The 25,882-nt window shown below is 42.2% G+C and overlaps 1 protein-coding gene and 1 long non-coding RNA gene across 2 annotated transcripts in view; one reads left to right on the top strand and one right to left on the bottom strand.

Annotated features, from left to right (window-relative positions):
* Positions 1-25,882, top strand: part of CRB1 (crumbs cell polarity complex component 1) — a 100,809-nt gene that overhangs the window by 25,998 nt on the left and 48,929 nt on the right. Inside the window, exons 2-5 of the mRNA XM_039555980.1 lie at positions 1,388-1,972; positions 7,555-7,750; positions 11,173-11,312; positions 12,729-12,911. Coding sequence (XP_039411914.1) covers positions 1,388-1,972; positions 7,555-7,750; positions 11,173-11,312; positions 12,729-12,911 — 1,104 coding nt within the window. The remainder of the gene's footprint in view (positions 1-1,387; positions 1,973-7,554; positions 7,751-11,172; positions 11,313-12,728; positions 12,912-25,882) is intronic.
* Positions 1,596-7,399, bottom strand: LOC120410378. Its single transcript, XR_005602492.1, has 4 exons — positions 6,529-7,399; positions 6,053-6,205; positions 4,299-4,384; positions 1,596-1,872 (listed from the first exon to the last, which is right to left on the bottom strand). It is a non-coding gene; the product is annotated as an uncharacterized LOC120410378 (long non-coding RNA).

Below are 25,882 nucleotides of genomic sequence, written 5' to 3'. Positions count from 1 at the left end.
TTATATTCTCTGACAGACCCCCATGTTTGGCTGGTTGGTTGCTATCCTCAGGTGACCAACCCTAGCCTCTCACTTTTCAAGGGATCTGTCCCAGGCCTTTATCAGCATTGGTCTATCTCCAGTTATTAGAGTCTCCATCTCTGCTCACCATTTCTCTTTCAGTGCCCCCTCTCCATCTCTACTGTGTCTGCTCTCCTGAATGTCAGTTCAAGAACTGGGAAGAAATTAGAGACTGCTGGTAGATGGGTCTGAACTCATCTGAGAAGTTCAGCTCATCCACAACATCCTGTTTGCACAAACATACACTGTTTTGCTGTTGTACAAGACACATACCCTTCATACATCCAAACAAAACTCAGAATTAAAAGTATAAAATAAATTTAAAAAAAAAATTTATTTACAGGACTCCCATATAGATCATTTAATGCAACTTTTGTGCTCCAGCTCATGAGTCTTTCCCTTATGGATTGCCTTCTCTCCTAAAGGAACATTCAGCTTAATTTCATAGAGTCTTGGCCCAGCTACAGCTGCTTCAGTGTATCCCAGATGTGGATTCTGAACAATGCTGGTAACTCACCCTCCTTGACTGGGAATTGAGAAGTAGCTCTTGCTATTTTCATTCTTTACAGCAGCAAGGCAACTCCAAGTGGCCTTTAATTACTGAGAGGAGCTCAGTTTCCAGAGGGTAAGGAAGTAAGGAACATCTTTACACCATGTCCACCGTGTCCTTCCAGCCTTGGAGGCTGGAAGGCTCTCACAAGGCTGTTTTGCATCTCAAGTGTTTGGGAGATTCTTTGTAGTGGAGATGCTGTACAGCTCTCAAATTACTATTTATAATCAGCAAATCAAAATCAAGGTGCCTGGTGGTTTGAACTGTTTACTTGAGCTATAACTACATCTGAGTAATACAGCTTTGTGAAACCTAATGCAAAAAAACACCCACCACAAAAGAATGGTACCAGCACAGAAGTAGTACTGAACTGAAAAAAGTGGTTCAACTTCTTTCTCTAGTAACAAAAAAAAGAAACAAAAATATAAAAATCTACCTAAATGTGTTCCATATTGTTGGATATCAGTTGACAACCACCAATATTGTCTCAACTATACTCTTAATATAGTGTTAAGCAATCCTGACACTCCAGACCACGGCTGTTGGAAGAGGCGAGAACAGGAAATTACAACCTACTCAAGTTTTCATAATTGTTTTCATTTTACCTTCACGAGTCCACTAATGCATCACACAGTTACCAGTTCTGTTTTCTTCTCAATAGCCAGCAACTGGAGCTGTTGGTTTTGAAGCACACTTGTGTTAAGAACTACACTTCTTTCACTGTTGGTTACTCCCAGTGCTGTGGAATCCTCAGGATTTTTTGTGTTTCTTTCCTAGAATCACTTTGCATGAGGAATGATTCCAGGTGCCTGTCAAACTCTTGCCAAAAGAACTCGACATGTGTTGCTGGCCATAAAGATGACCCTTGCCTTTGTGCAGATGCATCAGTGGACAGTGTGGAGGAACTCTGCAATAAAACCTCCAACCCCTGCTCCTCGAACCCTTGTCTCCAAAACGCTACCTGCCTAGGCTCTGCTGGAAACCTCAGCTTTACCTGCGAGTGCCCTGCTGGGTATGATGGACCTACCTGTGATAGAGCTGACAGTGCCTGTGACACAAACCCATGCGAGCACGGGGGCACCTGCCAAAGCGGCCTGGCCGGGCCCAGCTGCCTCTGCAGGGCGGGGTACACCGGGACGCTCTGCGAGATGGATCTGGATGAGTGCACCTCCGAGCCATGCCGCAACGGAGCGCTCTGCAGGGACGGCGTGGACGAGTATTCCTGCTTCTGCGTCCCAGGCTACCAGGGCAAGCACTGCGACCTGGAAGTGAATGAATGCGCCTCAGATCCGTGCCTGAACGGGGCAACGTGTCTCAACCAGATAGGGCACTATGACTGCCTCTGTCCCCTGGCCTACACAGGTAAGCACTATTAAAGCAACCTATCCTTTGCGTTGTGTAGAACCATCACAACTCACCTTCCAACTTCAGCTCTCTCACCCACACATGTATTTAGCCATATCTGTATTACCACCTTGCCTTCAGCTTCGGCACTGGTGGCTGTTGGTACATTATGGATGACCACATCACTGTGAACTACTGATATCAGAAAGAGAAGGATTAAAGAAATCTCACATTTACCAAAATCTACACGGCAGTTTTGTGAACACCAAGCTATGTCACAGGGCTTTCCTTTTAGAAGAAACATTCTCAAAATGCTCTCTTTGGAGTGCTATGTCTAGTTTCTTTCTGAAGATCAAAACCTATGTTTGACAGATTTAAAAATTAGATCCAAGTAGACAAATTCTACCCTTAAACCTAGACATTTCACATTAAATTTCTCTCCTCTGTCCTTCCCAGAAACAAAGGACTCATTTGCAACTAGAACAGCATGCAAGTTACATAGAAAGAAAAGTGTTATGTTCCCAAACTGCCCATTTTTTGATACTCCCATTTTATGTAGCTCCATTTTTAAAGTACAGGTGTGATTTTTCTTCCCTAGTTCCTCTACTGGAAAGCACATAATTCTTGTTGGAAGACAGCTCCCTTCAAATTTCAAAGCTGTATTCAGGGGTAGGACTGTGAGAGGTAGCACACTGAATCATTAAAAGGAGAAAAGGGGAGGCATTTTAGTGACAGATTGCCAGTCAGGTAAGCAGAGGAAAAGAAATAGTCATACGGCAAAAAGGGGAGAAAAAACAGCTATTGCTTCAAGTGAGTCAAATGAATAAGAAATAAGAGATGTGGTTTACAGCTCCGTCCCCAAATCCCCATGCGGGAGGGGAAGTCAGAGGTAAAAAGCAGTTTTCCTGTGTCTAACACAGCACTCGTTGGAAGGCAGCCCTCGGTTAATATCCCTTATGAGCATGGAGAATGTTATTTGAAGGAAGCTTGTTACCTTCCTGCCACCCTGCTGCTGCCAGCGGGTGTCGGAGCCCAGGCCAGCTGAGGAGAAAACTACACAACTGGGGGAAAGCCAAAGAGCAGGAGGAAGGAAAAACCTATTAACAAGCAGCATGGTTACTCTGCAATGATCAGACTCAGCCCAGACCTCCTGTTGTATTCAGGAAACTGTATTTGTTTAACTGGCGCTGTTAGTGGGGTCCAGGCCTAGATCCACAGCCCAGAAACTTGGTTTGAAAGAGGCAGAATATCCACCTTAGAGACAAAGGGAGAGAAAACTCAATGAAATAGTAAAGCCCAAACAAAAAGAAATGAAAATTTAGGTCAACACAAACTGCTGATGGAAACTCACTCTGCTGGAGTTGCTCCATTTTCGTCATGAAATTCTGCTGTTGCCCAAGCTGGTGCTCTTTCTCTCACCAAAAAATCACCAAAGCTCCACACTTCGCACAAGCAGAGTTAAGAAATGAGGAGAGGACCAAGGAAGGAGAAGAGGTCTAAAATACACACCAGAAGAGGCTGCAGTGTTTTGACATACAGCTCCAACACCACTTCCAGCAGCAGAGACTAATCATAGGAATTGTATAGAGGAGTATCAGACCATTCCTCCAGCAGTAAAACATCAGCTTTAAAAGGCTACTTAACAAAATGATTTATCAGAAGCATTCTTTTTTGTTGTTTTTTTACACCTTGCTGGGAGTTTTGCTAAATGCACAAGCCAGAGGGATTACTGGATGAAAGCCTCGAGGTGCCCCCAGTGGTAATAAAACCCCTCATTTACCCCGTCAGGGGACCTTGCCAACCATTATTATCCCGGCCTGACACCATGAATTACTGTGGGAAGTCATCCAGCCTCATCTCATTTCCCTAAGATGTAAAAAAGGGTTATGTCTCTTGATATGCAGGTAAAGAAGGTATAGTAAATCTACAGCTGCAATGCTAACCAAATGCATGAGTTACTGGCTGCTGTTGCACTTGTTTCATGGACTATTACTGCTATTTTGTGTGACTGGTATGCTGCAGCACTTCTTAAAATAGCTGAGAAATGTCACACATAATTCTTATACAAATGGAAGAGCTTAGAACATACCAAGAGCCAGAGACTGGAAAATTTAGCATGAAATCTGCAATTTCTATGATAATTCTGCATGTGTGAAATTATTTACAAGACATGTGTCACACAGCTGTTAAATAATGAAGTTCAATTGGTTTGTTGAAGTTTTGCTGGCTACCCTAATCAATTGCATTTTTTCCTCCATTGGGCTAATTGCACTTGCTTTTAATTCACCCCAACAGAGCATGGTGTAAGAGCCTGTTATTACCCACAGCTACGTGCTTTAATTACCTTGCTGAAGCCAGTACTCCATTGCCAGTGAACATTCCAGGGTGAACTCTCAGGAGTGCACAGCAGTTCCAAAACCCAGCCTCGGTCTAAGACAGCAAGAGAAAGAGTTTCAGTGGCAGACAAAATAGGTGCAATGAGCTGGATTTGTTCTTTGTGCATTACCTGTTACTATGAGGTAACTATCGCTGGGATGATGTCTGTAGAACATAAGGAAATTGCTCCTGATAGATCTCCAAGTTTTCATTCAGTATTCTCATCAATATGTATGTGCCATGCAAGCATTAAGGGTAGATGCATCATAAATAAATCTCAGGCACTAAAGGGCAAGCAGAGGCACAGCAGCTCTACCATGGGATGAAATACCTCAGGTAGAGGTCTCACTTCCCAGCAAGCTCATGTCCATGTCATTGTGGATGTAATAGCAAACAACATGATCTATCCAACAGCAATTGCCAGCAGTGCAAACCCCATTCCCTTCCTCACCTTTCCAGTTCCAAATCAGTACTCCCCATCTTGTGTCCTAGCCAGGCCAGGTATTCAGCTCTGCTGAGATTCCCAAGCTCAAAAGGGACAAGCCTCGATCAAAGAAACACAACTTCTCCCTCTGTCTAATTTTTGATGTAACTCTTCCTGTCCCTTCAAACCTGGTGCCTATAAAATAGCCACATGATACTCTCCGTCCTAATAATGGCACACAAGATTACTATATGCAGAATGAGGAATTTGGTGACAGCCCTCTGTACCTGCTGGGCCCGGGTACAGCACTTTAGTGCAGGAGAGCAGAAAAGGTGACCTTGTTATTAGTTTCCAGCCATACTAAAAATGTGCAGGTCCTCACGGAAGTACACTGAGCCAGCAAATCCCGAGTATCTTTGACCAGAAAGTGATTTTATACTCTCTCTGTAGATACGCGAGTTTGAAAACATTGACTGTGTGTCCTTCATCCTCACTTGCATTTACTTTTTATTGACTGGGGCTGTAGAAAGAAGTGAACTGTAGGACTCACTGGAGAAGCATGCAGTATAAGAAATGACCCTGGTTCTTCAGAGAAACTGCACAAGTTACAAATGTGACTTCCCCCTACCCTCCCAGCTTTTCAATTCGAACCATTTGTGTGGTTTGGTACGTGCTGGGACGCGCAGCCTGCTCCAGGATACCCCGGGGAGCCTCAGCTCGTGGTGGTGCAGCCCTGTGCAATATCTGTGGTGGGGCTCCCTGGCGCTCTCCTTCCCGCCTGGCATATGATATTTGGCATACAGCATATTTACGACAGAACGTTAGACTGAGGTGAAAATGCAGATCTAATCTTTTCATCTCTCTCCTACACATCTAAGAAAGCCTGACAGCAGACTCAGCAGAGGCTAGGAAGGGATTCCCCCCGTCTGCATGGCAGATCGCATTGGCTGGATGCATTATACAGGGAGAAGTTTTCTTCTGAGGCAACATTGCCGAAGGCAGGTTACTGGGCTTGATAGATTAAAGACATGAACCAAAACAACAACGCTATGTTCTCATGTTAATTGTCAGGCTGTTCTCAGGCCTGTAGTTTTAAATTTGGCTGAGCTGAGGATCAGTTGAACAGGGCTTGTTTTGTCACATGATTTTTAGTGTTCGCAGTAAGCTGTTAACAAGCTCTGGCAGATTTACGGTCACTAGACACACTTCTGCAAACACATTGTTTATAATTACAGTGAATTCACAGGGCAATGACCACAGAGGGACTGCTTACTATATCTGGCTGTAATGTACATTACCATAAAGCCGTCAGAGAGCGTTCCTGTGCCGGGCTCTCGCGGCAGGCTCCCGCTGGAAGTAGTGGTTAGCTGAGCACTGAACCTTGAACTGGAGGCACGCCACTGGCAGCTTCCCCATCCACTATGTGGGCTCAAGGAACTATTTCTCAACTGCTGAAAATAGGAACTTGCACTTTAATGTTTAAATACAATGAAAAATGCTTATGAGTCAACATCTGCAAATTTCGGTTTGGCATTTTAAGGTATTTCCTGGTACCCATCCATAGTACAGATTTATTTTTTTAAAATGAAGATGCTCACAAGCATCAAAATAAATTAGTCATGAAGTAACAGTGCTAAATGTTATCAATCTATGTGTTTTAAGAAAGATGCTCAGAGTTACAACGTACAAATTTTACAGCAGTGCAGAGCTGGTAAAAAGCATAAAGAGAGAATTAGAGGTGAACTTGTACATAAATTGCAAGGGTAATACTCACCATCAAACATTCCTTCTTTTGAAAGTCTACCCCATCATCTTGTACTGAAAACTTCACCTTTACAAAGAAAAAACAACAACAAAAAAAACCCCATTCTCAGGGCTGCAGTTTTTCTTTCAAGTAGGAAAGTCCCCTGAAAACTTTTCAATACTGCTGCTACTTTGATAAGCCAAATAAAAAAATAGGGAAATCCAGTTCAAAGCAGCTTCTTCATTATAATTTGCCACTTTGCATCTGTTTTGTGGCTGATACTGTAGCTACCAAAACAAATTGATTTGGCAGTTGAAAATTATTTGAAAATATTACTCTATTGCTCAAAACACTAATTAAGTGCATAAGCATACAAAAGCCTGAAATAATCAAAGCTGCAAGGCATTAATTATTCAATTTTCTTAGTGTCTTCTGGACTGTGCTAGAGGTAAGAAAAAGGAGTGTATATTTAACCTGCCAACCATCATAAATAGCTGTAAACTCATATTAGAAGTCATTTATTTCCATCAATTATCTCTGAAGAGCAACTCCAAGATTCCAACCAGTTGCAAACATGGCACCACAGACCCATTTATTTGAACATGGATGAGCCTTAAAAAAATTAACCAATAATCCACTGCTAAACAAGACACTTCCCAATGAATTCAATCAATTGTGAATTGTCCATTTAAAGTCCAAATTTAAATGGACTCTTACAAGATCAATGAACTACTGGTCACTTCTGTACTATGTAAATAGGATAGTAGCATCGTTTGAATAAACTGAAAATCAGTTCACCCTGCCTCCGTGTCCAAGCTAACAGAAAAAGTTATTTAACCAATTCTTGTGAAAACAGCTGGCTTGTTCTTTTGTAAATTCTGCCCAGCCTTGAAAAAACTAGTTTTGCAAAGCACATTGAGGAGGAAATGCCTTTAAAAACCAGGCAATTGTGTAAAGAAAAAGGATTATTATGTGACAATTGTACTTCAGGCAGTCCTTGCCGAGATTTCCAAAGCTGTCTCCTAAGCCTGGGGTTTATTTTCTCTGCTTTTGAAGGTACAAACTGTGAACTGGAAATCGATGAGTGCTTGTCCCAGCCATGCCTGAATGGGGGGACCTGCCACGATTCCCTGGGGAGTTTCTCCTGCTCCTGCACGCAGGGTTTCCTCGGGGACCTCTGTGACACCGACATCGACGAGTGCTCCAGCCAGCCCTGCCTCCACGGGGGACACTGCACGGACGGTGCCAACGGGTAGGTCTGCCAGCCCTGGGCAGGGCTGAGCCTGGTGCTCCTGGTGCCTGCCTCTGCCGACGGCAACGCTACGGGAGCCTGCCCTGCCGGCTAGCTCATTTCCTTCCAAATTCTACATTTCACCTCTTGGTCCTGTGCTAATTTCAGTTTCGATCTGAAAAGGATTAGAAAATACCAGTCGGGTGTCAGAGCCAGTAAGACAACACAACATTTATGGCAAAGACTGACCAATAAATATATTTTTCACATTTGTACTTTAAATATTTACAACACGCTGTTTTGCTGGCTGTTAGTACTGTCATTCAGATATGAATTCTGTTTGTAATGCTTACCAAACTTTAGTTTCCAAGAAAGATGTGAGATTGTATAAAACTGAATTTTCTAACAGCAGCTGCCCACACTGACAGACAGAAGGATTAGAAGAGAGAGGCAGAGAAAAACTGTAGTAACAGTAACCATAGTAATACATATCATTAGGAAATATGTCAGAAATTTTACAGGTATACAGTACAACAGCTACTTTTTCAAAACAACCTGCAGTCCATGGGCAAAAAAATAATAACAGTAATAAAAAAAGAAGGAGACTACAAGGCAATGGAAAAGTGAGACTCTCCATCTACAGTTACTGGCCCCACGCAGAGGTCTAAGCAGAGCTCTGAAATTCACTCACCAGTACTGGATTTTCTGACTCAGCACGAGCTTCCCTAACTGAACACACATATAAGCTCAGTCTGAAAGTTCCCAAGTGTATTCATGCAGGTGCTCCTCTTGCCAGTATAGGATTTGTCCTTTATTGCGTATTTTCCAGTTTTTATAGAGCAGTTCTGAAGACTTTGGTGCCCCAAAAATCAGTCCAAAAGTCACGCCAGCAAAAGACATGCTTGCCTTGAGTAAGGGGGGAAGAGATCATATTCTGGGAATGAGCTTTTGTTCAGTGTGGTGACATGGCACCCACCTTGTGGAGCTTCTTTTCAGCAGCGCTGAACAGCTCTGAGCAGGACAAAGCAATTTATTATTTTCCAGTGTAGCTAAAGCATGACAGCAGGGAGAGGGGGTCACCTTGGACCTGACTCGCTCACAGACCTGTGTAGTAACCTGGAAGCTTTTTGAGGATACACATGTGAGGTGAACAACTGGGATGCTCATTCAGGCCAGACTTAATCCTGCTCAGTTTTCTCCTGGCTTCTAAAGCTGGGGTACATGCAAGACCAATTTTAATTGGCTTGTAATACTGCAGGGTATCTGGAGAACAACTGGAGCTCTTTCCGTATTTGTTATGTGATGGAAAGGAATGGACAACAAAGCAATTCAAAACAGAAGGGTGCCCAGCAATTTCCTTTCTTATGTGTATTTTTGGGGATAAATGAAGAATTGTGGTCTTTACGCAGGAGTTTTCCTTTTCTGAATAATCTACAGTACAGCTGAGGCTTTGGTGTCTGCCACCAGCTCTCACAGAAATGTGTACAAGGCAATGAATTTAGTGCAAAAAGCTGTAAACACAAACATCAAACCAAATTCTCTGCCAAATTTCAGACTGATCTTCCAGCGATGTTTCATGAATGCAACAAAGTATGACCTGATCTCTTAAAGAAACATTTTCACATAAGTGAATGTTCTTATTTAAACTCAACAATTTACAGACTTAGCTGGACTACAAAACCTAGTGTGCCTAGGCACAGAGGATACCTCTGCATGCTCCATGTATTTTTTTCTATAGGAAATATTGCCAGGAGCTCTAATGTTCATAGGAGATTCCATAGGAAAGAACATCTACATGTATTGCTTTCTGCAGATTGTGAGAACATCAAACAAGAAGTCAAAAAAATATGCTAGGTAGAGGATCAAAATTGTCTTACTATAAAAAGCCATCTGCCTGCTCAGCTGTCGCCTGCTCACAAGCAGGGCACCTTCCAGAATCCCTGAAGGTCGCCAGCAATGTCAAATGCTAAAAGATACCCAAGAAAAAAGACACACAGGTAGGGCTGCACATTAAGCAGTGAGTTCTGGATATTCCTCACTGCTCCAGGATTCTGAACCAAAGGGAAAAGTAGCTTGGACACAGCCAGGAAAAAAAGCTTTCACCACAAAGCTGAACAGCACCAAACTGAAGGTGCATGGGAGAAACGTACTAAAAACTCAGCAGAAGAAGGAGATTTCTGGTTTGAGAACATACTTCAGAATGAAAATTATTTTTCTGATTCACATCTCCCTCATTACTTTTTATATCCAAAATTCAAATGCCACCTGGTCTAAGTCATCTCTGACTTTGATTTAAGAATAATCCATACACCAGTAACACACTGGCCTGCCAGAAGTTTCTGCTTATGCACACACTTAAACAGTGTAGTAAAAAGTTTACACTTTTTGGTCCGCTAGACTGCGGGAGCCAGTTGTTCTCTGATGTTGCTTTATGTTCAACAATTTCACCTTCTCTCCATATATTTACACCAAGTCTAAGACTCGGATATTGAGCACAGAAATTATCAAATAAGTATACTTATGTCTTGTTCAGCAAAATGCCCCATGAATGCAATTGTACAATAATGGTTTATCATTTTAATGTAAAAGAAAAAATAAGAATAAATTTTTGCTTCCTATAGTTATTATTAGACCAAGATCATACAAGCCTGCACAGTTAACATGTCTTGCAAAAGCCTCTTCATATGACATGTACATCTTAACTTTGTACTTGATGACCAAAGAACAGGAATGATACTTTTTATAACAGCTCTCCTGAAAAAAAAAATGCAAACTTTTTTTTAACTCCCAGATATTACTGATAGCTGCATGTTGCTCATTTCTACATATACACTTGTTTGTTTACTTTTGTTGTAGTGACATTGCTATCAAAAAGGAGCTGTATTACTGTTGTTATTGGGACTAAGCAAACAACTGATATTTTTGTTCTAACCTAACAATAAAAGGCTGGTTTTTAGGAAAAAAAAAATCATTTAGTTGAGGAACAGAAAATCTCTTATTTTGCTGGCAATTCAATTTCTACCAGTCCAAAAGTAAGGGATACTAACACACTGCCTCCCCCCTTTTAATTTTCTGAATAATGTTAAGCCTACAAAATAAAATTTTTAAAAAAGCATTGGAAATGACATAAACTTTTTTTTTTTCTCCTAAAAATTAAAAAAAGAAGAAAAAAGAAGGATCAGTAATTCTCAGGGCTCTGTCAAAACCAATTTGAATTCACAAGCAGCTCTTTTTCCCCAGACAAAACCACATACTTCAGGGAAAAGCTCATTGCTGGTTCCCAATTTCTGCGGTTTCTCCTAAAGCACCAGGTGGTGGTCTAGAGCTGGCCTCGACCCTGTGAGCTGCTAGCCAAGGCTACACAAGAAGCCTGTGCATGTTTGGGAACAAAGCCCAGATCTCTTGACTTCCAGCCTGAGTGAACATTGCATTCTGTGTTGTAGGTACAGCTGCAACTGCACCGGCACTGGATTTATGGGCTTGCACTGCGAGACCCTCACTCCCTTATGTTGGTCACAACCATGCTACAACAACGCCACTTGTGAGGACCACGCTGACAATTACACGTGCCACTGTTGGCCAGGTACGCTCCAGGTTCTCCTATAAATATTCCTTGAGTAGTAGTAGAGGTGTCCTTTTTTTTTTTTTTCCTAATACAATAAAAGGTTAAATCTCCATAACCTTAAAAGTACTCTATGGGCTTGTGTTTACACTGGGCTTCACTCGTCACAAGGCAGAGCCCTTTGGGTAAGTTGCTTGCTTTTGCAGCTAAGAATTGATTTTCCTGTACAGCAGAAGTGGGCAAAACAAAAAGCATCAGTATTATGGTACCAAGACAGGAGATAAGTCAATGTTGGGAGCCATCTCCCAGTTACTTAATCCTTCAAACCATGTGATACATGCATCACTGCTGCAGCCGACCCTTTTCTCAGTCTTCATCAACACAACCTTGAAACCAGTCTAAAAACTTCTGTCTGGCAGTGGGCACTGAAACCCACAGGCTGTGTTCTCTACCAGCACTGCTTGTGTATCCAGCTGTTTGCAAAGAGGCCCCACACCCCAGGGGGGGACACAGACCCCGTGCTCCTGAGAGACTACACCACTCTTCCAGCACACAAACTACAAGAAGTCTCCCTAAGGAGTTTATGTCTGTGATCTTACTGAGGATGAAGGAGCGCAGACAGCACTGTGAGGACTAAAGGCCTCAGTGTTGTTGCACTACACGAGTCTTGGTGCAACAGATAAGGAAAAATTAGGCAGAACCCTTCACATTTTCCAGAATTCAGGGATCCTTGTAGCACTTCAACCTCCAGATAAAACACTTTACAAACACCAAATGATTTATACTGCCCTCCCCTGCCTTCCCACAACCTGAGAGTGTATTTACACCACAATTGTTACCCATGCAAATCTCCATGCTAGTGCCTGAAAAAGACCCAAACAAATCCTTTATGGCACGGCACAGCTCAGCTTACTAATGCAGAGTAGCCGCAGCAATGTCCTGCTGCCAAGCCCTGGCGGGGAGCTGCAAGGGAACAGTCACACCTTCAAGGAGCTGAGGAAAACTTTCAGCACACGACAAAGCCTGAAGCCGTGTGCAGCTACTATTCACAGTGTATATTTTGGGGTCTGGAAGGGAAGACTAGCACACAGAATTATAGAATTATAGAATAGTTTGGATTGTAAGGGACCTTAAAGATCATCTAGCCTTCCAATACCTGAAAGGAGCCTATAAGAAATATGGAGAGGGAATGTGGTGACACGACAAGGGGAAATGGCTTCAAACTGAGAGCAGGTTTAAGTCAGATATTAGGAGAAAATTCTTTACTGTGAGGCCCTGGCACAGGTTGCCCAGAGAAGGAGTGGCTGCGCCATCCCTGGCAGTGTTCCAGGCTGGATGGAGGCCTGAACGCCCTGGTCTAGCGGGAGGTGTCCCTGCCCACGGCGGGGGCTGGGAGCTCCCAGTGTCACATCCCTGACCTTGTCGGTGTCTCCGCAGGGTACGCGGGCTCCCGCTGCGAGGAGGACATCGCCGAGTGCCGCAGCAACCCCTGCCTGTCCGGCGGCCACTGCGTGGAGCGCTCCTGGGCCGGCCACTACGGGCTGGTCCCGGGGCTGCCGCCGGCCTTCCGCTACGACCGGGCCGAGGGCTACATCTGCCGCTGCCCGCCGGGCTTCGCCGGTAAGGGCCGGGTCAGGGGAGGGGGTCCCGTCGGGCTTCGCCGGTAAGGGCCGGGTCAGGGGAGGGGGTCCCGCCAGGCAGGGCCAGGGCCGAGCCCGCCGAGCGCTCGGTCCCGCTGCCGGCCCCGTTCTACCGCCCGCGGCAAAGTAACCTCCACTGGTGTGCACAGCTCTGCTCTTACAGGGAAAAAGTGTCGGATTTACAGCTAACCATAATCCTGACAGAGGTGCGTTCAGACCTGCCTTTATTCTACCACAAGCCTGCACTGTTTAGCACAGCCGCAAACCACTTGGGCTTGGACTGTGTGCTTCTGGGGCTACAGTATTGTTCTGTCAACCCCACCCGCTAGTTCTTTCTAAAGGAAAAAAATAATTAATAGCTAGATTAATTTACCCAGCCTTCAATTTCTTGTTCCATTCATCTCCCGAGAAGCTTATAAACTTCATGTCATGGGAGATGCATGACTGCTGTCTCCAGCATAAGAAGTACAAAAGTTTATGGAGACCACAGCTTTCACTCTGAATTCTCTACTTATTCTTCTTCAAAGTGGCATCAAGACTTGTTCCAGCCCTTCCCTTAACTGTCCTTCCCTGTCCTGTCACTAAGTGTTGCTGTTGTTCTTTTGTTCTGCCTTAGAGAACACACTATGAGCCTTCTACTCAGGCTTTCAGTCTTCCAGGCTGTCCCAAGCACCCCCTTACCTCTCTACATGCCCCTGCTTTCTCTTCACCTCCTTTCGGTGATGGCCAGACTTCCAGTTTCTTTTCCTCCTGTCTTGTCCTAATTTGAAAACTTCTGAGCTCTGTGAGACAAACTGGAAGGTGTTTTCTTGATTAACTATCATCCTTTATCCTCTCATTTACTTATCAATTGCCTTCACCTGGCTTGTTTGCCTGATTTGGGTCATGATTCTATGGGTTTTGTTCAAATGGAGAACTTACTCCCCCAGCAATACAGACTCTTAAACTGGTCTGAAAACAAAGTGTATCAGAATGTATGTAACTCTATCAATCTTGAATCAATTTTTCAATCCATAATCTCGCTGTTCTCATTCATTTGGAGAGTCATTTGCAGGACTCTCCAAAGCATGAGGGAGAGAAAGTATTGGAGATCCCGAAACTTTTACAGACTCTGTATGCAAATAAAATTACGTTTTTAAAAACCATAAGTAAGTTTAGTTATGTACATACCTGTTGGATGCTACCTATATAACTTTCATGAGAAAAAAAACCCAAAAGAGTTATTCTTACTGAACAGTTTGCCCACACCACAGCAGGAAGATCAAATCTTTAACAGGGCACTCTGATAGCAGTAGCACCACACATTTCTCTCTGGCCTTTCTCCTTCCCCCAGGTAACCTCAAAATAAAAAGTGCTGAAAATGAGCCTCAGCCTCCTTGGATTTCAGAAGCTTTGGCACAAAAAGCCTATAGGCAGGACTGGAAGTGTTTACCTCTCATCTGGACAAGCAATTTCTCCAATTATAGCCAAATAATAAGTAAACCCCTAGTTTTAATTAGAATTAAAGAAGATTTAAGATTAGAGTTGATAGCAGTAGTATGATTCAAGGTAGCAGGTGAGTCCCTGATCAGGACCACTCACTATTTGGTGCTTATCTAATGGAGATGAACTAACAGCCACCTGGAGAAAAGGTCAAATCCTTTCATCTGGATATCAGCATATTTCATTGACACCCCAGATCTTACATTTCTGCAGCTGTAAGCCAGGAGTTTTTCCAGCCTTAACACCTGAATTGTTTTATGTGCTTTAGATATAACCCCTCAGATTCCTATTGCAACAGGACAGAGATTTTGTTTAATAAACCAAATTAATTTTATTATGCCTCTTTCCTCAGTAAAGCACTCATATAACGTTGTAATCATATGTCACTAAAGGGGGTTATATGCAGAAATATTAATCCACATACCCTGCTTTGCAAGGGCCTGATCCAAAAGCCATTGAAATCAGTGAAAAGATGTAATTAAAGTGAGGGTGGCTGCCAATATGTAACAAGCATCTTTGAACTGACTGGATAAGATTGCAAACAAATTAGTGTAACTGAACTGAAAAACTGAGACTATCCACCTTTTGGATGGTAGTTTTAAACCTAAGGGCAGGAGATAATGAAGCCTAAACACATGCCTATGTCAGGATAAAATTTTTCCCTCAGAAACTGGGAGAAAGGAATAAATATTACCTGGCAGTGTCTTGTTACAGAGAGTGATTTTTCGGGTGACTTGAAAAACAGTCAGTCATCCTACTGAAAGTCTTGAAAGGATCAAATCTGCAAACAAAATTATTTAGACAATTTGATTCTTAAAAATAAATATGTAAATCCTAGTCTGGAGACTTCATCCCAGCTAGAAACTCTTTGAGGATGTTAGATAATGTGCCTTATCCAGATCTAAGATAGAAAATTTCTGCACAGGTTCTACAAAGGGTTAAACTTCTCCTGTTCCTTTTTAAATCAAAGTGTTTGTGGATACTCAGATTTCAAGAGGTCTCAGTACTTCTGCAGTAGCAAGCCCTAGGTTTTTTATAGTACCTTGGCATGCTGGCCCCCTAGCACAACAGTACCTTTAATAAATTGGGCTTTCATTTAAGGGTCCTGTGATTTGTTGCTGCGAGCTAAAGGCAGTGGTTACCCTAGAACTGTGTCCTTTCATACTGTGGATATATTGTATTGCTCTAGCACTGCACATTTGTTAAAAAGGCTGTTATTTGAAAGGTTAAACTTTTCACTTCGCTCATGAAAACATGTGAGAAAGGAGAAAGGCAGAGCTATGGATTTGGTAGTGACTCATTTCACCAGGTTGTAATAAACTTAACACCATGTCAAAGTTAAAGAGCTTCTGAACTTGCAAGGTCTACCAAGTGACACATTCCAGAGTGGAGTGGAGCCCAAGGAGCAGCGAGTGTGCCAGGCAGGCAGGTCCTGCTCCCTGTGCCTAAAAAGCTGCGCTGCCCATATCTCCAGGTGGGGGGACAGTGCTGGCAGCAGGGATGAAGCCAATCCGTTTTCCCTCAGCACGGTGAGGGTGAGAGGAGCAGAGCTCACTCTCCTGAGTGCATGCAGGGTCCCTGCTGCCACACACATGAGTGCTGGCTGCTGAGGGCCTGGCCGCTGCTGGTGTCTTGTTATCTGCGGTGTGCCAGCTGTGCCACCAGCACTGCTGCTTGCTTTGGCATCAGGAATTCCTAAATGGTTTTTGGCCTTTTTGTTTGTCTTGTTTTCTGTTTTTCCCTTTTAAATTTCCTTGGCCCTTTTCCCAGCCTGTTGGACTACTGCAAGAGAAAATGATATGATCAGACTGGTGTCGTATGCATATTGAATTCCTGGCATATGCATGAGGGAAAGAAACTGTCTCCCAGAGCCAGAAGATGAGGCAGATAAATGGCCAGTATGGGAGAGTGCTGAACACTCAGCTAAGTAAAGAAAACCTCAAGCCAGACACTGATGTGGGAACGCTGTGGGACCTGTACTTAGAAACTGAATTATTTGGGCTCTCGTTCTGCACTTAAGGCAGGGGGACAGAAACACGGAGTTCACAGAGCTTCCATCTCCCTGCATGTCTGTAGGTGCTGCTCTGGGCAGAGCACCCAGCAGACAGCAGGGCACACTGACCCAGCCATCCTCCTCCCCCCTGGCCTCTGACAGTGTGGGACAGACACAAATATTATTGATGGGTAATGGGTGGGACCATGGGCACATTACCACTAACTTGGGAAGCTTAAAATACATGCATACATTTTTCTAACTCTAAAAGTAATTACACATCTTCTTTCTTTTTTAAACCTTCTTAACCATCAGCACAACAATCACACAGCCATCCTTAGCTATATAAAGCAATATGACTTACAGAAACTAAATCAAGCAGATGAATAGTAAAAATCTCATCTCCAAACTCCAAATTTTGTATTTTCCTGTGTTTCCTTGTCTGTCCTTCAGCTGTTCACACCATGATAGTCAATCATTCCTCCATTACACCAGGTTAATTCACTTTGTTTCATGGCCTGTCATCACAGTTTAAAGGGTTATTTTCTCTTGATTCTGAGACTTTAGAATAAGACAAAGCTGTTCAAGGAAAGAATGAGAATAAAAAAGGAGAAAATACAGAGAGAAAAAGTAATTTTCAAGTTAAGAAACTTTCAAGAGCACTGCTCATTTTTTCAGTGGGGCTCAGGCTTTTCCTGCAGGCAAGATGTGTGCTCAAACTCAAAATTAACAGGTCTGGAGGTACTGTTGACTAATTATTATTCCCATACAGGCAAAGTTTCAAGAAAGAAAGTGTTGTTACCATGAAATATCCATCAACGTTAGCTGATTCAAGGAGAAATTCCAAATACGTTTGTGTGTACTACACACATGAATTGCTGAAAAATTAGAATTAGGGCTTGAGATCTCGCTCTCTCTCTTTGGACTTCTTGCCACTCTGGAACAACAGAGAGGCTGTAATTGGCATGCAAACACACTTCTTCACTGCCCAAACTCCGTTCACAGTCAGTACAGGGTCCCTTTTTCACTGTGGGACTGCTGTGAAATGTTCCCTTACAAAACCAACTCGGTGGTGTCAGGCAGATGTGCAGCACAACATGAAAAAGTGTGGCTGTTTTCTGAGCATAGCAAGGAAGTTACTGCTTTCCTAGAGAGATTTCTACAGCACTGCCCTATCTCTGTCCCAGCCCCTGTGATCTCCACGTGTCGCTGTGTTCAAAAGCACAGGGGGAAGGAGGAGGAGAAGCTCCTGTCCCTACTCCCATCCAGTCTCCTGCAGCTCCAGCATTCCATGGCCAGCCTAGGCACGGGCTGGACCAACACACGATGCCCTCAGGGCCTGGCAGGCACTTACTGCCTGTAAAAACCCTACACCAAACAGACAATTAGCACTTTAAGGTACTTTTTCCATCTCTGCTAAAGCCTCTGATCTTGAAAGAGCATTTGGACAAACTTTTAATGATTCTACCCACTAATACTATTTAACATTTCTTCAGTCAGTAGCATCCTGGTAAGGAGATATTCATGTTGTCATCAGAATTGATTCCTTCTCTGTTGGCTCCTCCTCTACTACTGCCACTGAGTTCTTCCTCTCCCCTTTTTTCTTAATTTTTGGAAATGGTCAGAATATTTTCGTAGAAAGGTAAAGAGTATCCTTTATCCCTGGTCTGTGGTCTATTCCAGGGGGAAGCAAATGCTTTCAGGTCCCAAGAATACAGCGTGCTCACTGGTTTCTTGCTTGTCTGCTTATTCACAATTGAACTGCTTTCTTTGCAATAAGCACCAGTGATTTGTCACATGCTTAGCTCCCAGACCAAGCACACTGTTAGGTCAGTGTAATTACTCTTTCTGGATAGTTCCCCAGAAGGAAAGCCGAGGCTGAGTTCACAATTCACACCCTGTATGGTAATGGCCATACAAGGGCAGCAATACCTCAGAACATTGTGGGCAGCGCTGAAATTGGGTTGTAGCTGGAAGAATTTATGAATCTGCCATTCCTTTATCAGTTACCATTACAGAACTAGTGGGACATTTCAATTTAATTTCTACTGCAGGTAGTGTTCCTCTTGAAGAATTTTAAGAAATACCATTTAGTGAAAGAAAGTGTAATTTTTACATTCTTCCACCATATAAATCACCACAGCAACTAAGACTGACTTGTGTTTTTCATGACAGCTCTTTCCTTAACAGCCCATATCTTGAGACACTTTATGAAAGCCTAATAGCTTTTTTTTTTTGGCAAAAATTAATCTTCTTATGACTTAACTTGCCCCCTGCATGGCAGCAGACGGTGAGAGCGATTGCTTGAAGGCACTGACTCTACTTGTAATGGTTACCTAGTCTTTGCCACTGGTTAAAGAACCCTGATTTAGTGGAAGACACTTCCCACAGGCAAGTGGGGGGTAGTACTCAGAAAAGAGTAGCATATGTCTCTAAGTGATAGTAATACCAGCTGAAAACATTTCTGTGATTACAATATTCTGCAGCTGGGGTTTCACCTCACTAAAATCTGAATGTTTGTGTATTATTCCCCACTTCAGAGAAATAAAATAAGGTCCAATATGATCATAAGGAATGACATTACTTCAATGAACAGTGGAATCTCACAGCCCATGGAGGATGAGTTTGTACATCATTATCAGATCCACTTACCATATTTAATGTGCTCCAAGTAGAGACTGAAATAGTTTCAGATCCTAGAAATAAAATATGCATCTAGCATGGGCGCTGACTATGCAGAGGACTCCTTTTAATGAAATAAAATTCAGGTTTATTGAAAATTTCAGCTTGTCCCTATTGTTCCTATTGTACAAGGGAAGTTTTTGACGGAAAAGTATTTTTACTGGTAATGGCAATCTTTGTTAAAATTTTGTAAAAGCTGAACCATGATCATTAGGAAAGGAGCTCTCAAGCTTTTCATGACAGTTCTTTACAGAATTAGCTCCCAAACCTGGTTTGCAGCACTGGGACTGATATTTAGGACCCTGATATACCTATATATATTTTTTAATGAGAAATATGTATTACAATCTCCCTCCTTCTTGCAAGTTCCAACTAGAAATGCAAAGACATTTCAGCCATCATTTCTGCATTATTCAGCGCCAAAAAAATGCACAAAGCTCAGATGTTTTTGGGGAGCTTTTTTGAGCTAGAAATATAGGATATTCAAACATTCTTATTTTCAGAACATGTATAGAGTTTTATGCTTTAAAATTTGACAGCTGACCCATCATTACTATGATCTATTTTCTCTAGTTGCACTGATATGTTAAGCTGTATAATGTAGTCCAGTGTGATTGACAGAGCCTGGAAGCAGTGGATATTTTGAATCTGGCACATCTCTCTGTGTTAAACAGTGTTGCACATAAACACTTTTTAGCATGAAAAGCTTTTTCCTTGAAGGAACAGAGGAGGGGATGAATGGCTTTTAATCCATAAGCTCCCTGATCTAGCAACACACCAACAGATAATGTCCTCAGATTTAATGAATTAGTGTGTCCAGTACCTGGCAGAAAATGGTTAAAGAAAAAAAAATTTAAAAAGAACGGCAGTTGGATATTGTTTGGCATCAAGGATAATGCTTTTTAAGCACCTGTTATTTTCCTGACACTCATTCTTGGTGGGTCATTCCATCATATGATTGACTGCTTGTTAAATCAAGTCTATCCAGTAAGAATTTTCCTCCTGAGGCCTTCTTCAAGCCCTGCCTACTTACCTTTTTGATTTCTTTCTTAAATCTCTGGATAAACCTTTCCTATCCTTTTTAATTGGCATACCTCATATATTTATAGTCTCTCCACAATCCAATTTTGCCGCCTCTTGACTGAGCTTATGAACCTGCTCAGTCCTGTCTTTCTCTATTGAGGAATCTCTCTGGCCTTTTCATTTAGTGCTTGTTTTTCCCCAGCCCAGCAACGTTACATATCTGATGGCACAGGCTGCCACTAATGAGAGTTGAGTTTAAAGTGTGGTCCAAGTGATAACCCTGCACAAAAACGGGTAAAATCAAAGGTGCTGCACACACCAAACTGACAGCAGAACTTTGCTCATCTCCTTCAGAATTGGATTGTCCATCTCAGGAGTTACTTTACAGCAGATGCTTTTTAGCACTGGTTTGTGTAAGACTACATTTTTCTGGTTCAATTATGGTTGAATTGCAAAGTTAAGCAGATGCACAACTTTTGCCCAAACAGAAAGGAACTTTCTTTAAATCTACACATTCAGCTTTCACTGCTCTGGAGAAAGTGCTTGACAAGTAGAGAGTAAAGAGAGGACCTGTGTTATGGGACTAATATATTTTACTTTCTCAATACTTTTTAATTTATGGAATATTTAAGGTCAAATGTCAAGTGATAAACAAAATGACCTGATTTAATAGTTCAGTGTTTTGTTCAACAGATGATTTCAAAACCAGCCTTAATAATGTCACCATTGTGAACCCCATTAAAATCCAGTTTATTGGAAATACAGTAAATTATACAGCCAAATATTTAAGAGGCATTACTTCTCTTTTCCTACATAACAGAGGAGCTCGAGTGGCATGGGAGAAGCTGGTGGAGTTCAGTCAGAAAGAGAACATGACCTGGTAGTTCTGAACCACGTGCATGTAGTATAAATGTGTGTTCACACACATATGTGCTGATACACAAAGAAATACATATATGTGTAAACATACATAACAGCTAATTCAGAGTACTTTATTGCTCTGCTTACGGAAAGCCTTACTAGCTAGAAAGGTCCCCAGCTTTCATTTTTGCTATTTTGAAGGGCACAGTTTTCTGTCTGGATGGTTTTGAGGTGAGAATGAAGGATTTGTCTTCATTCCTTTCTGCAAAATTCGCAGCATGCTGGCTGACCAGGAGCGTTTCTGTTGGTCTTCACTACTAAATAATTATTTTAAGTGCACGGCTTCTGACAGTGGGAAATGCATGATGTTTGCATGCCAAACCTGCATATGTTTGCTCTGAAGGCAATATTGGCCTACACTGAGCTAAAAAATTAAAGTATGCTGCTGTTAAATTGCTTTGGCATCAAACAGAAATGATACAATGCCATTCATCACTTTGTTCATTTAGAGGTTAAAGTTTTTATGCAGCTTAGCATAACTTTGTATTACCTTGCTAAAAAAGTATAAGCTGCTGTGAAAACATGCAATCTGTTTGGACTGGCATCAGCATTTTGGTACCAGTGGAACTCTGAGAACCAGGTTCCCTGTACCCCTTCTGTACCTGTGAGCCAGCAGAGGGAGCGAGAAGCGCTGTCCATGTCCAGCATCTGTGAGACATTAGAAAATTCTGGCTAGAGCTGACATGTCAGCGCTGTCCTTGGAGCCTGATCTGGGAGATGCTGCTTCCCGAAGTCTTTGTGATGAACACTGCTTGCTGGTCCAAATTCTTAGTGTCAGTTTTTAGCTTTTGCATCACACACAGTTCGATTAGCAGGATCTTCCACGTGAAGCTCAGAGATACTGGTCTGCAGCCAGCCATGCAGAGTCCAGCCAGGGCTGTAAAAGCTATGGAGAAAACAAGCACCAGAGTTTTAAGTAGAAAAGAGTAATTTGATGACCCAGACAGGGCTATTCCTAGCTAAAATTTCTTAGCACCTTGTAGGCTTGGCTTTCACACAAGAAGAAAAACAAATTAAGAATCTTACTAATTATACCAGTGGTCCTGCTGACAGAGCTATTGGGCTGAAGGGAGGCACCCAGAATGAATTTTGCACCCTCTCTTGACAAAAAATAAGTTTGACCCAAGAATTGTGCAAAATGTTTACGTTTTTCTCTTCGTACCTAAAATACCAGCAAAGGATTATTTCAGACCCTTACATAAGGTTCCCATAATGCTAGTGGCAGAAATGACATCAGTTTTTAAAGCATAAAAGGCACCTCATCTAGGCTCAGAAATGTCAGTAGTAATTACAAACTTTGTTTTCAGGTGTAATCAATTCTTTATTTATGGTGTGAAATGTTTTTTACCCTTTTGAACTTTCACCATTCTAAGCCAAGCAATATTGTTGGCATGTTCCTTTAAAAATAATTGCTTCTGAACTGAGAAATTGAATGTCAAGTTCCAAGTTGATGTAAATTAAATGGGTTGCACTAATAGTCTGGCCCGTGGTAGGAGTGAGTGTTTCGATTCTGGGTTTGACTTCAGGACATGACCTCTTGATCACACAGGTCAGCAGAGATGGGAAATATCGAAGAGGTACCCCAGGTTGACGTGGGGAAGAAAGTGTCTAGAACTGATGTATCACAAACTGTCTGATCCATTAAACAGAAGCAATGTCAGGCTCCTCAGAGAATAAAGCTTAGTTGTCACAGGTCATTATGCTCTTCAAAAAAAGAGTTGGAAGGAAAATCACGATGATGGAAATCCTCAAGGCTGTCATGTACACATAATCTTCTAAACCTTCCTGGATTAACACTGCCAAGCCTGTGCACAGGGGGAAGGGAGTAAAGAACCCAAATATTCTTAACTTCTACAGTGCAATTATGTGCCAGATTTCCCACCTGTAGCTGTTAGAAAGGATTATTTTATAAGATACAGCATTTTAAAATTGAAAGCAGGACATCTGTACAGCTGAGACTCACACTTACGTGACCATGTCTTGAGAAGAATTCCATCCATGAGAGCAATCACATTCACAAGGTCAGGCAATACACAGTTCTTCAAAGGGAAGGAGCTGGTGAATTGGGCTGAAGTTTGTATTTTTCTTTTTTATTGAAGGCTATCTCCTGCCTTTAAAACTGGCTTTCATTTCAACTTCTGAGCAACCCCAGCTCTCTCAGTCTCTCCTCATGACAGATTTTCCAATCCCTCAGTCACCTTCAGGGCCCTTGGCTGGACCTGCTCCTTCTTTGTACCTGGGGAGCCCAGAGCTGGGCTTGGTGTGGTCTCCCTGGTGCTGAGCAGAGGTGAAGAGTCACGTCCCTTGACCTGGTGGCAACACAATTCCCAGCACAGCCCAGGAGGCCGTTGGCCCTCTCTGCTGCCAGGGCACACGGCTGCCTCGTGCCCAGCTTGCTCAGAGCACAGCAGGGCTGCTTTCCAGCCAGCTGGCCCCGGCTTCTCCTGCTGGATGGGCTCATTTGTCCCCACATGAAGGACTTGGAGAATCCCTTTATAGAATTTCAGAAGGTTCTTGAACATTCCCTGTTTCCCCAGCCTGTTGAGGTCCCTCTGAATGGCAGCATAAACTCTCTGGTGCACAAAGAGCTCTTTCACATTTTGCATACACATATGCATATATATATGTGCATGTGTGTGTATATGTATATATATATATATATATATATATATATATATATATATACAGTTCCCATTTTAATTGTTAATAAATAAGAAAATCACTTTAATGCTTTTGTTGGATTGGACTCGGGAGTTTTGCAGTTTGCTGGCAATTAATTATCACTGATGAGTCCCAGGTCTAAGGTCGTCTCAAGGACGTAAAGAATATGTTGGGATTTTGAGTAATAAAAATAAGCAGATAAAGTGAGCACCGAAACTAATTTTATGTGATATACTACATAAAAGCTCTTACATTAATTGTTCCCTGTAGCATCTAGCTCTTAATTATACAGTGTTTGCTAATAAGAGGAACAAGTGATAAAGCCGAGTATTTTTATGTCTGTTCATTGGCACTGTTTGAAATAAACTCGGAGGTGACTCTAGTAAGGCACAGCCTGCTTCTGTTTAGGTACCTGGACTGATTTTTTCAAGTACAAGGAGAATTTCAAAGAAGCTAAGATTGCCTTTTACTGATGACCTGGATGCTGATCCCTTTAAAAATATTTGAATTAACTTAGAAAAGGACTTCTGTTGATTGTGTAAGGAGAACCAGATTAAGGAAAACACTCTCGTTCCCTGGCTGACAATGAACTTTGCACTTTCAATAAACAGTCTTGGAGAGAAGAAAAAAACCCTGGTATAGACAGCTAATTTATGCTGATAATTAACTGCTAGAAGTAGATTTGGTGGATCTGATTCAGATTGCTCTCCCACTGCTGTAATTCTTCGAGTCTGGCTGTGCTAACAACATGACACTAACACAGAGAATTATAGTGATCAATACAATTACGGCTGTAGTCTCTGTCCTGTGGGCACTATTTTTTCTTAGCAAAGAGGGTTCAGAATCTGTTATTAGACCTGTTTGTGAGGCTAAAACATCATGGTAAAACACTGCCTGTAGTACCAAATAAAGAAAACTATTTAAATGCTGTGCTGTGAAAAAGTCTGCACAGCTACAGAAGTTAACCATAACACACAAAGACATAGAAAAACTAGATTTAATCTAGCTAAACCACATACCTCTAATATGCTCCAGGAAATTCCCCATAAGGCGGCCAGGATTCCATGGCAAGCGCACACAGTCTTAGCTGAGGTCCATGCTTTCCCACTGCCATCAGGATTGCTATGTGACCAAGCAAAAATGAAGCTAGTTTGGGTCTCAATCTTCCCAGCCTCGAGATGAGTTAAGCATATGAAATCTTGGATGAACAAAGCCACCATTTAGATGAGTTTTCCCACTACAAAGGGACTAACACTGCAGGGAATGAGGGGAGTGAACACTGCTGCTGAAGTGAAAAGAGGTACGATCCTCTGCCATTCCCACCAACAGAGAGCTGGACTGAAAGATCACAGCCCAAAGTCTCAGGTCATCTGCATCTACATCCTCTCTAGAGCAAGTCACAGCTTATCCAGGAAAGAAAACACACATAAAAAGTAATTTTTTAAAAAAAAGTTAGTTTGGCATAAAAAGCTTGGATTATTTTCTATATTTGAAGTGCTAATAAATTCCGTAAATACTCTAGGAACAGAGAAATGTAATTATACACAGCATAGATACAGATCATACCCATGCTTTTTACACAGTCATGCTGTGCACAGCTCAAAATACGCTCAGCATAACCATGTTATGTGCACTCACCCATTCATATTTTACATTTTTCTATTCTCACATCTCCATTATCAATTAAACTCTATAGGCCCTATTAAAACTATGATTTTCTGGCCTTCTGACTTTTTCAGTTTGTTTCAATAAGGACTGACAATGAAGTTATGTGAACACAGTCACTTTTGCATGTTGTGGAGATTCACATTAGTTATAACAAAATGAGAAAATCCTGCAAATGACTGAAATTTTCCAGAGCACCACTTCCAGGGCAGAAGCCGTTTCACACTAGACAGCACAGCGGCCGTGCTTGCCTAGCTCAGTTAAAGCAAATAGGAAACAGCCAACAAGAGACAAGGTAGAAAATCCCTTTTAGTGGAGACAAGGCACTGAGTGCATTTCTCAATGGGTGTGTTCATCAACAGCAAGGACTCTCCTAAAGCCCTTAAGTGTTTGTAGGATGGAAAATTAATTTGTTTTCTAATTCCAGAGTGAATCGTATGCTCCAAACAGATTTTCAAGTCAATGAAACATGACCCTGTATGATCTAATTAAACAACTCAAAGGTATTGGTGGTTTTAAGATCC

This window comes from Corvus cornix, chromosome 8 (assembly GCF_000738735.6).
Source record: "Corvus cornix cornix isolate S_Up_H32 chromosome 8, ASM73873v5, whole genome shotgun sequence".
In the NCBI taxonomy this organism is placed as follows: domain Eukaryota; kingdom Metazoa; phylum Chordata; class Aves; order Passeriformes; family Corvidae; genus Corvus; species Corvus cornix.
The sequence above is the reverse complement of the archived record's forward strand: the minus strand, read 5'-3'. Positions and strand labels throughout refer to the sequence as shown.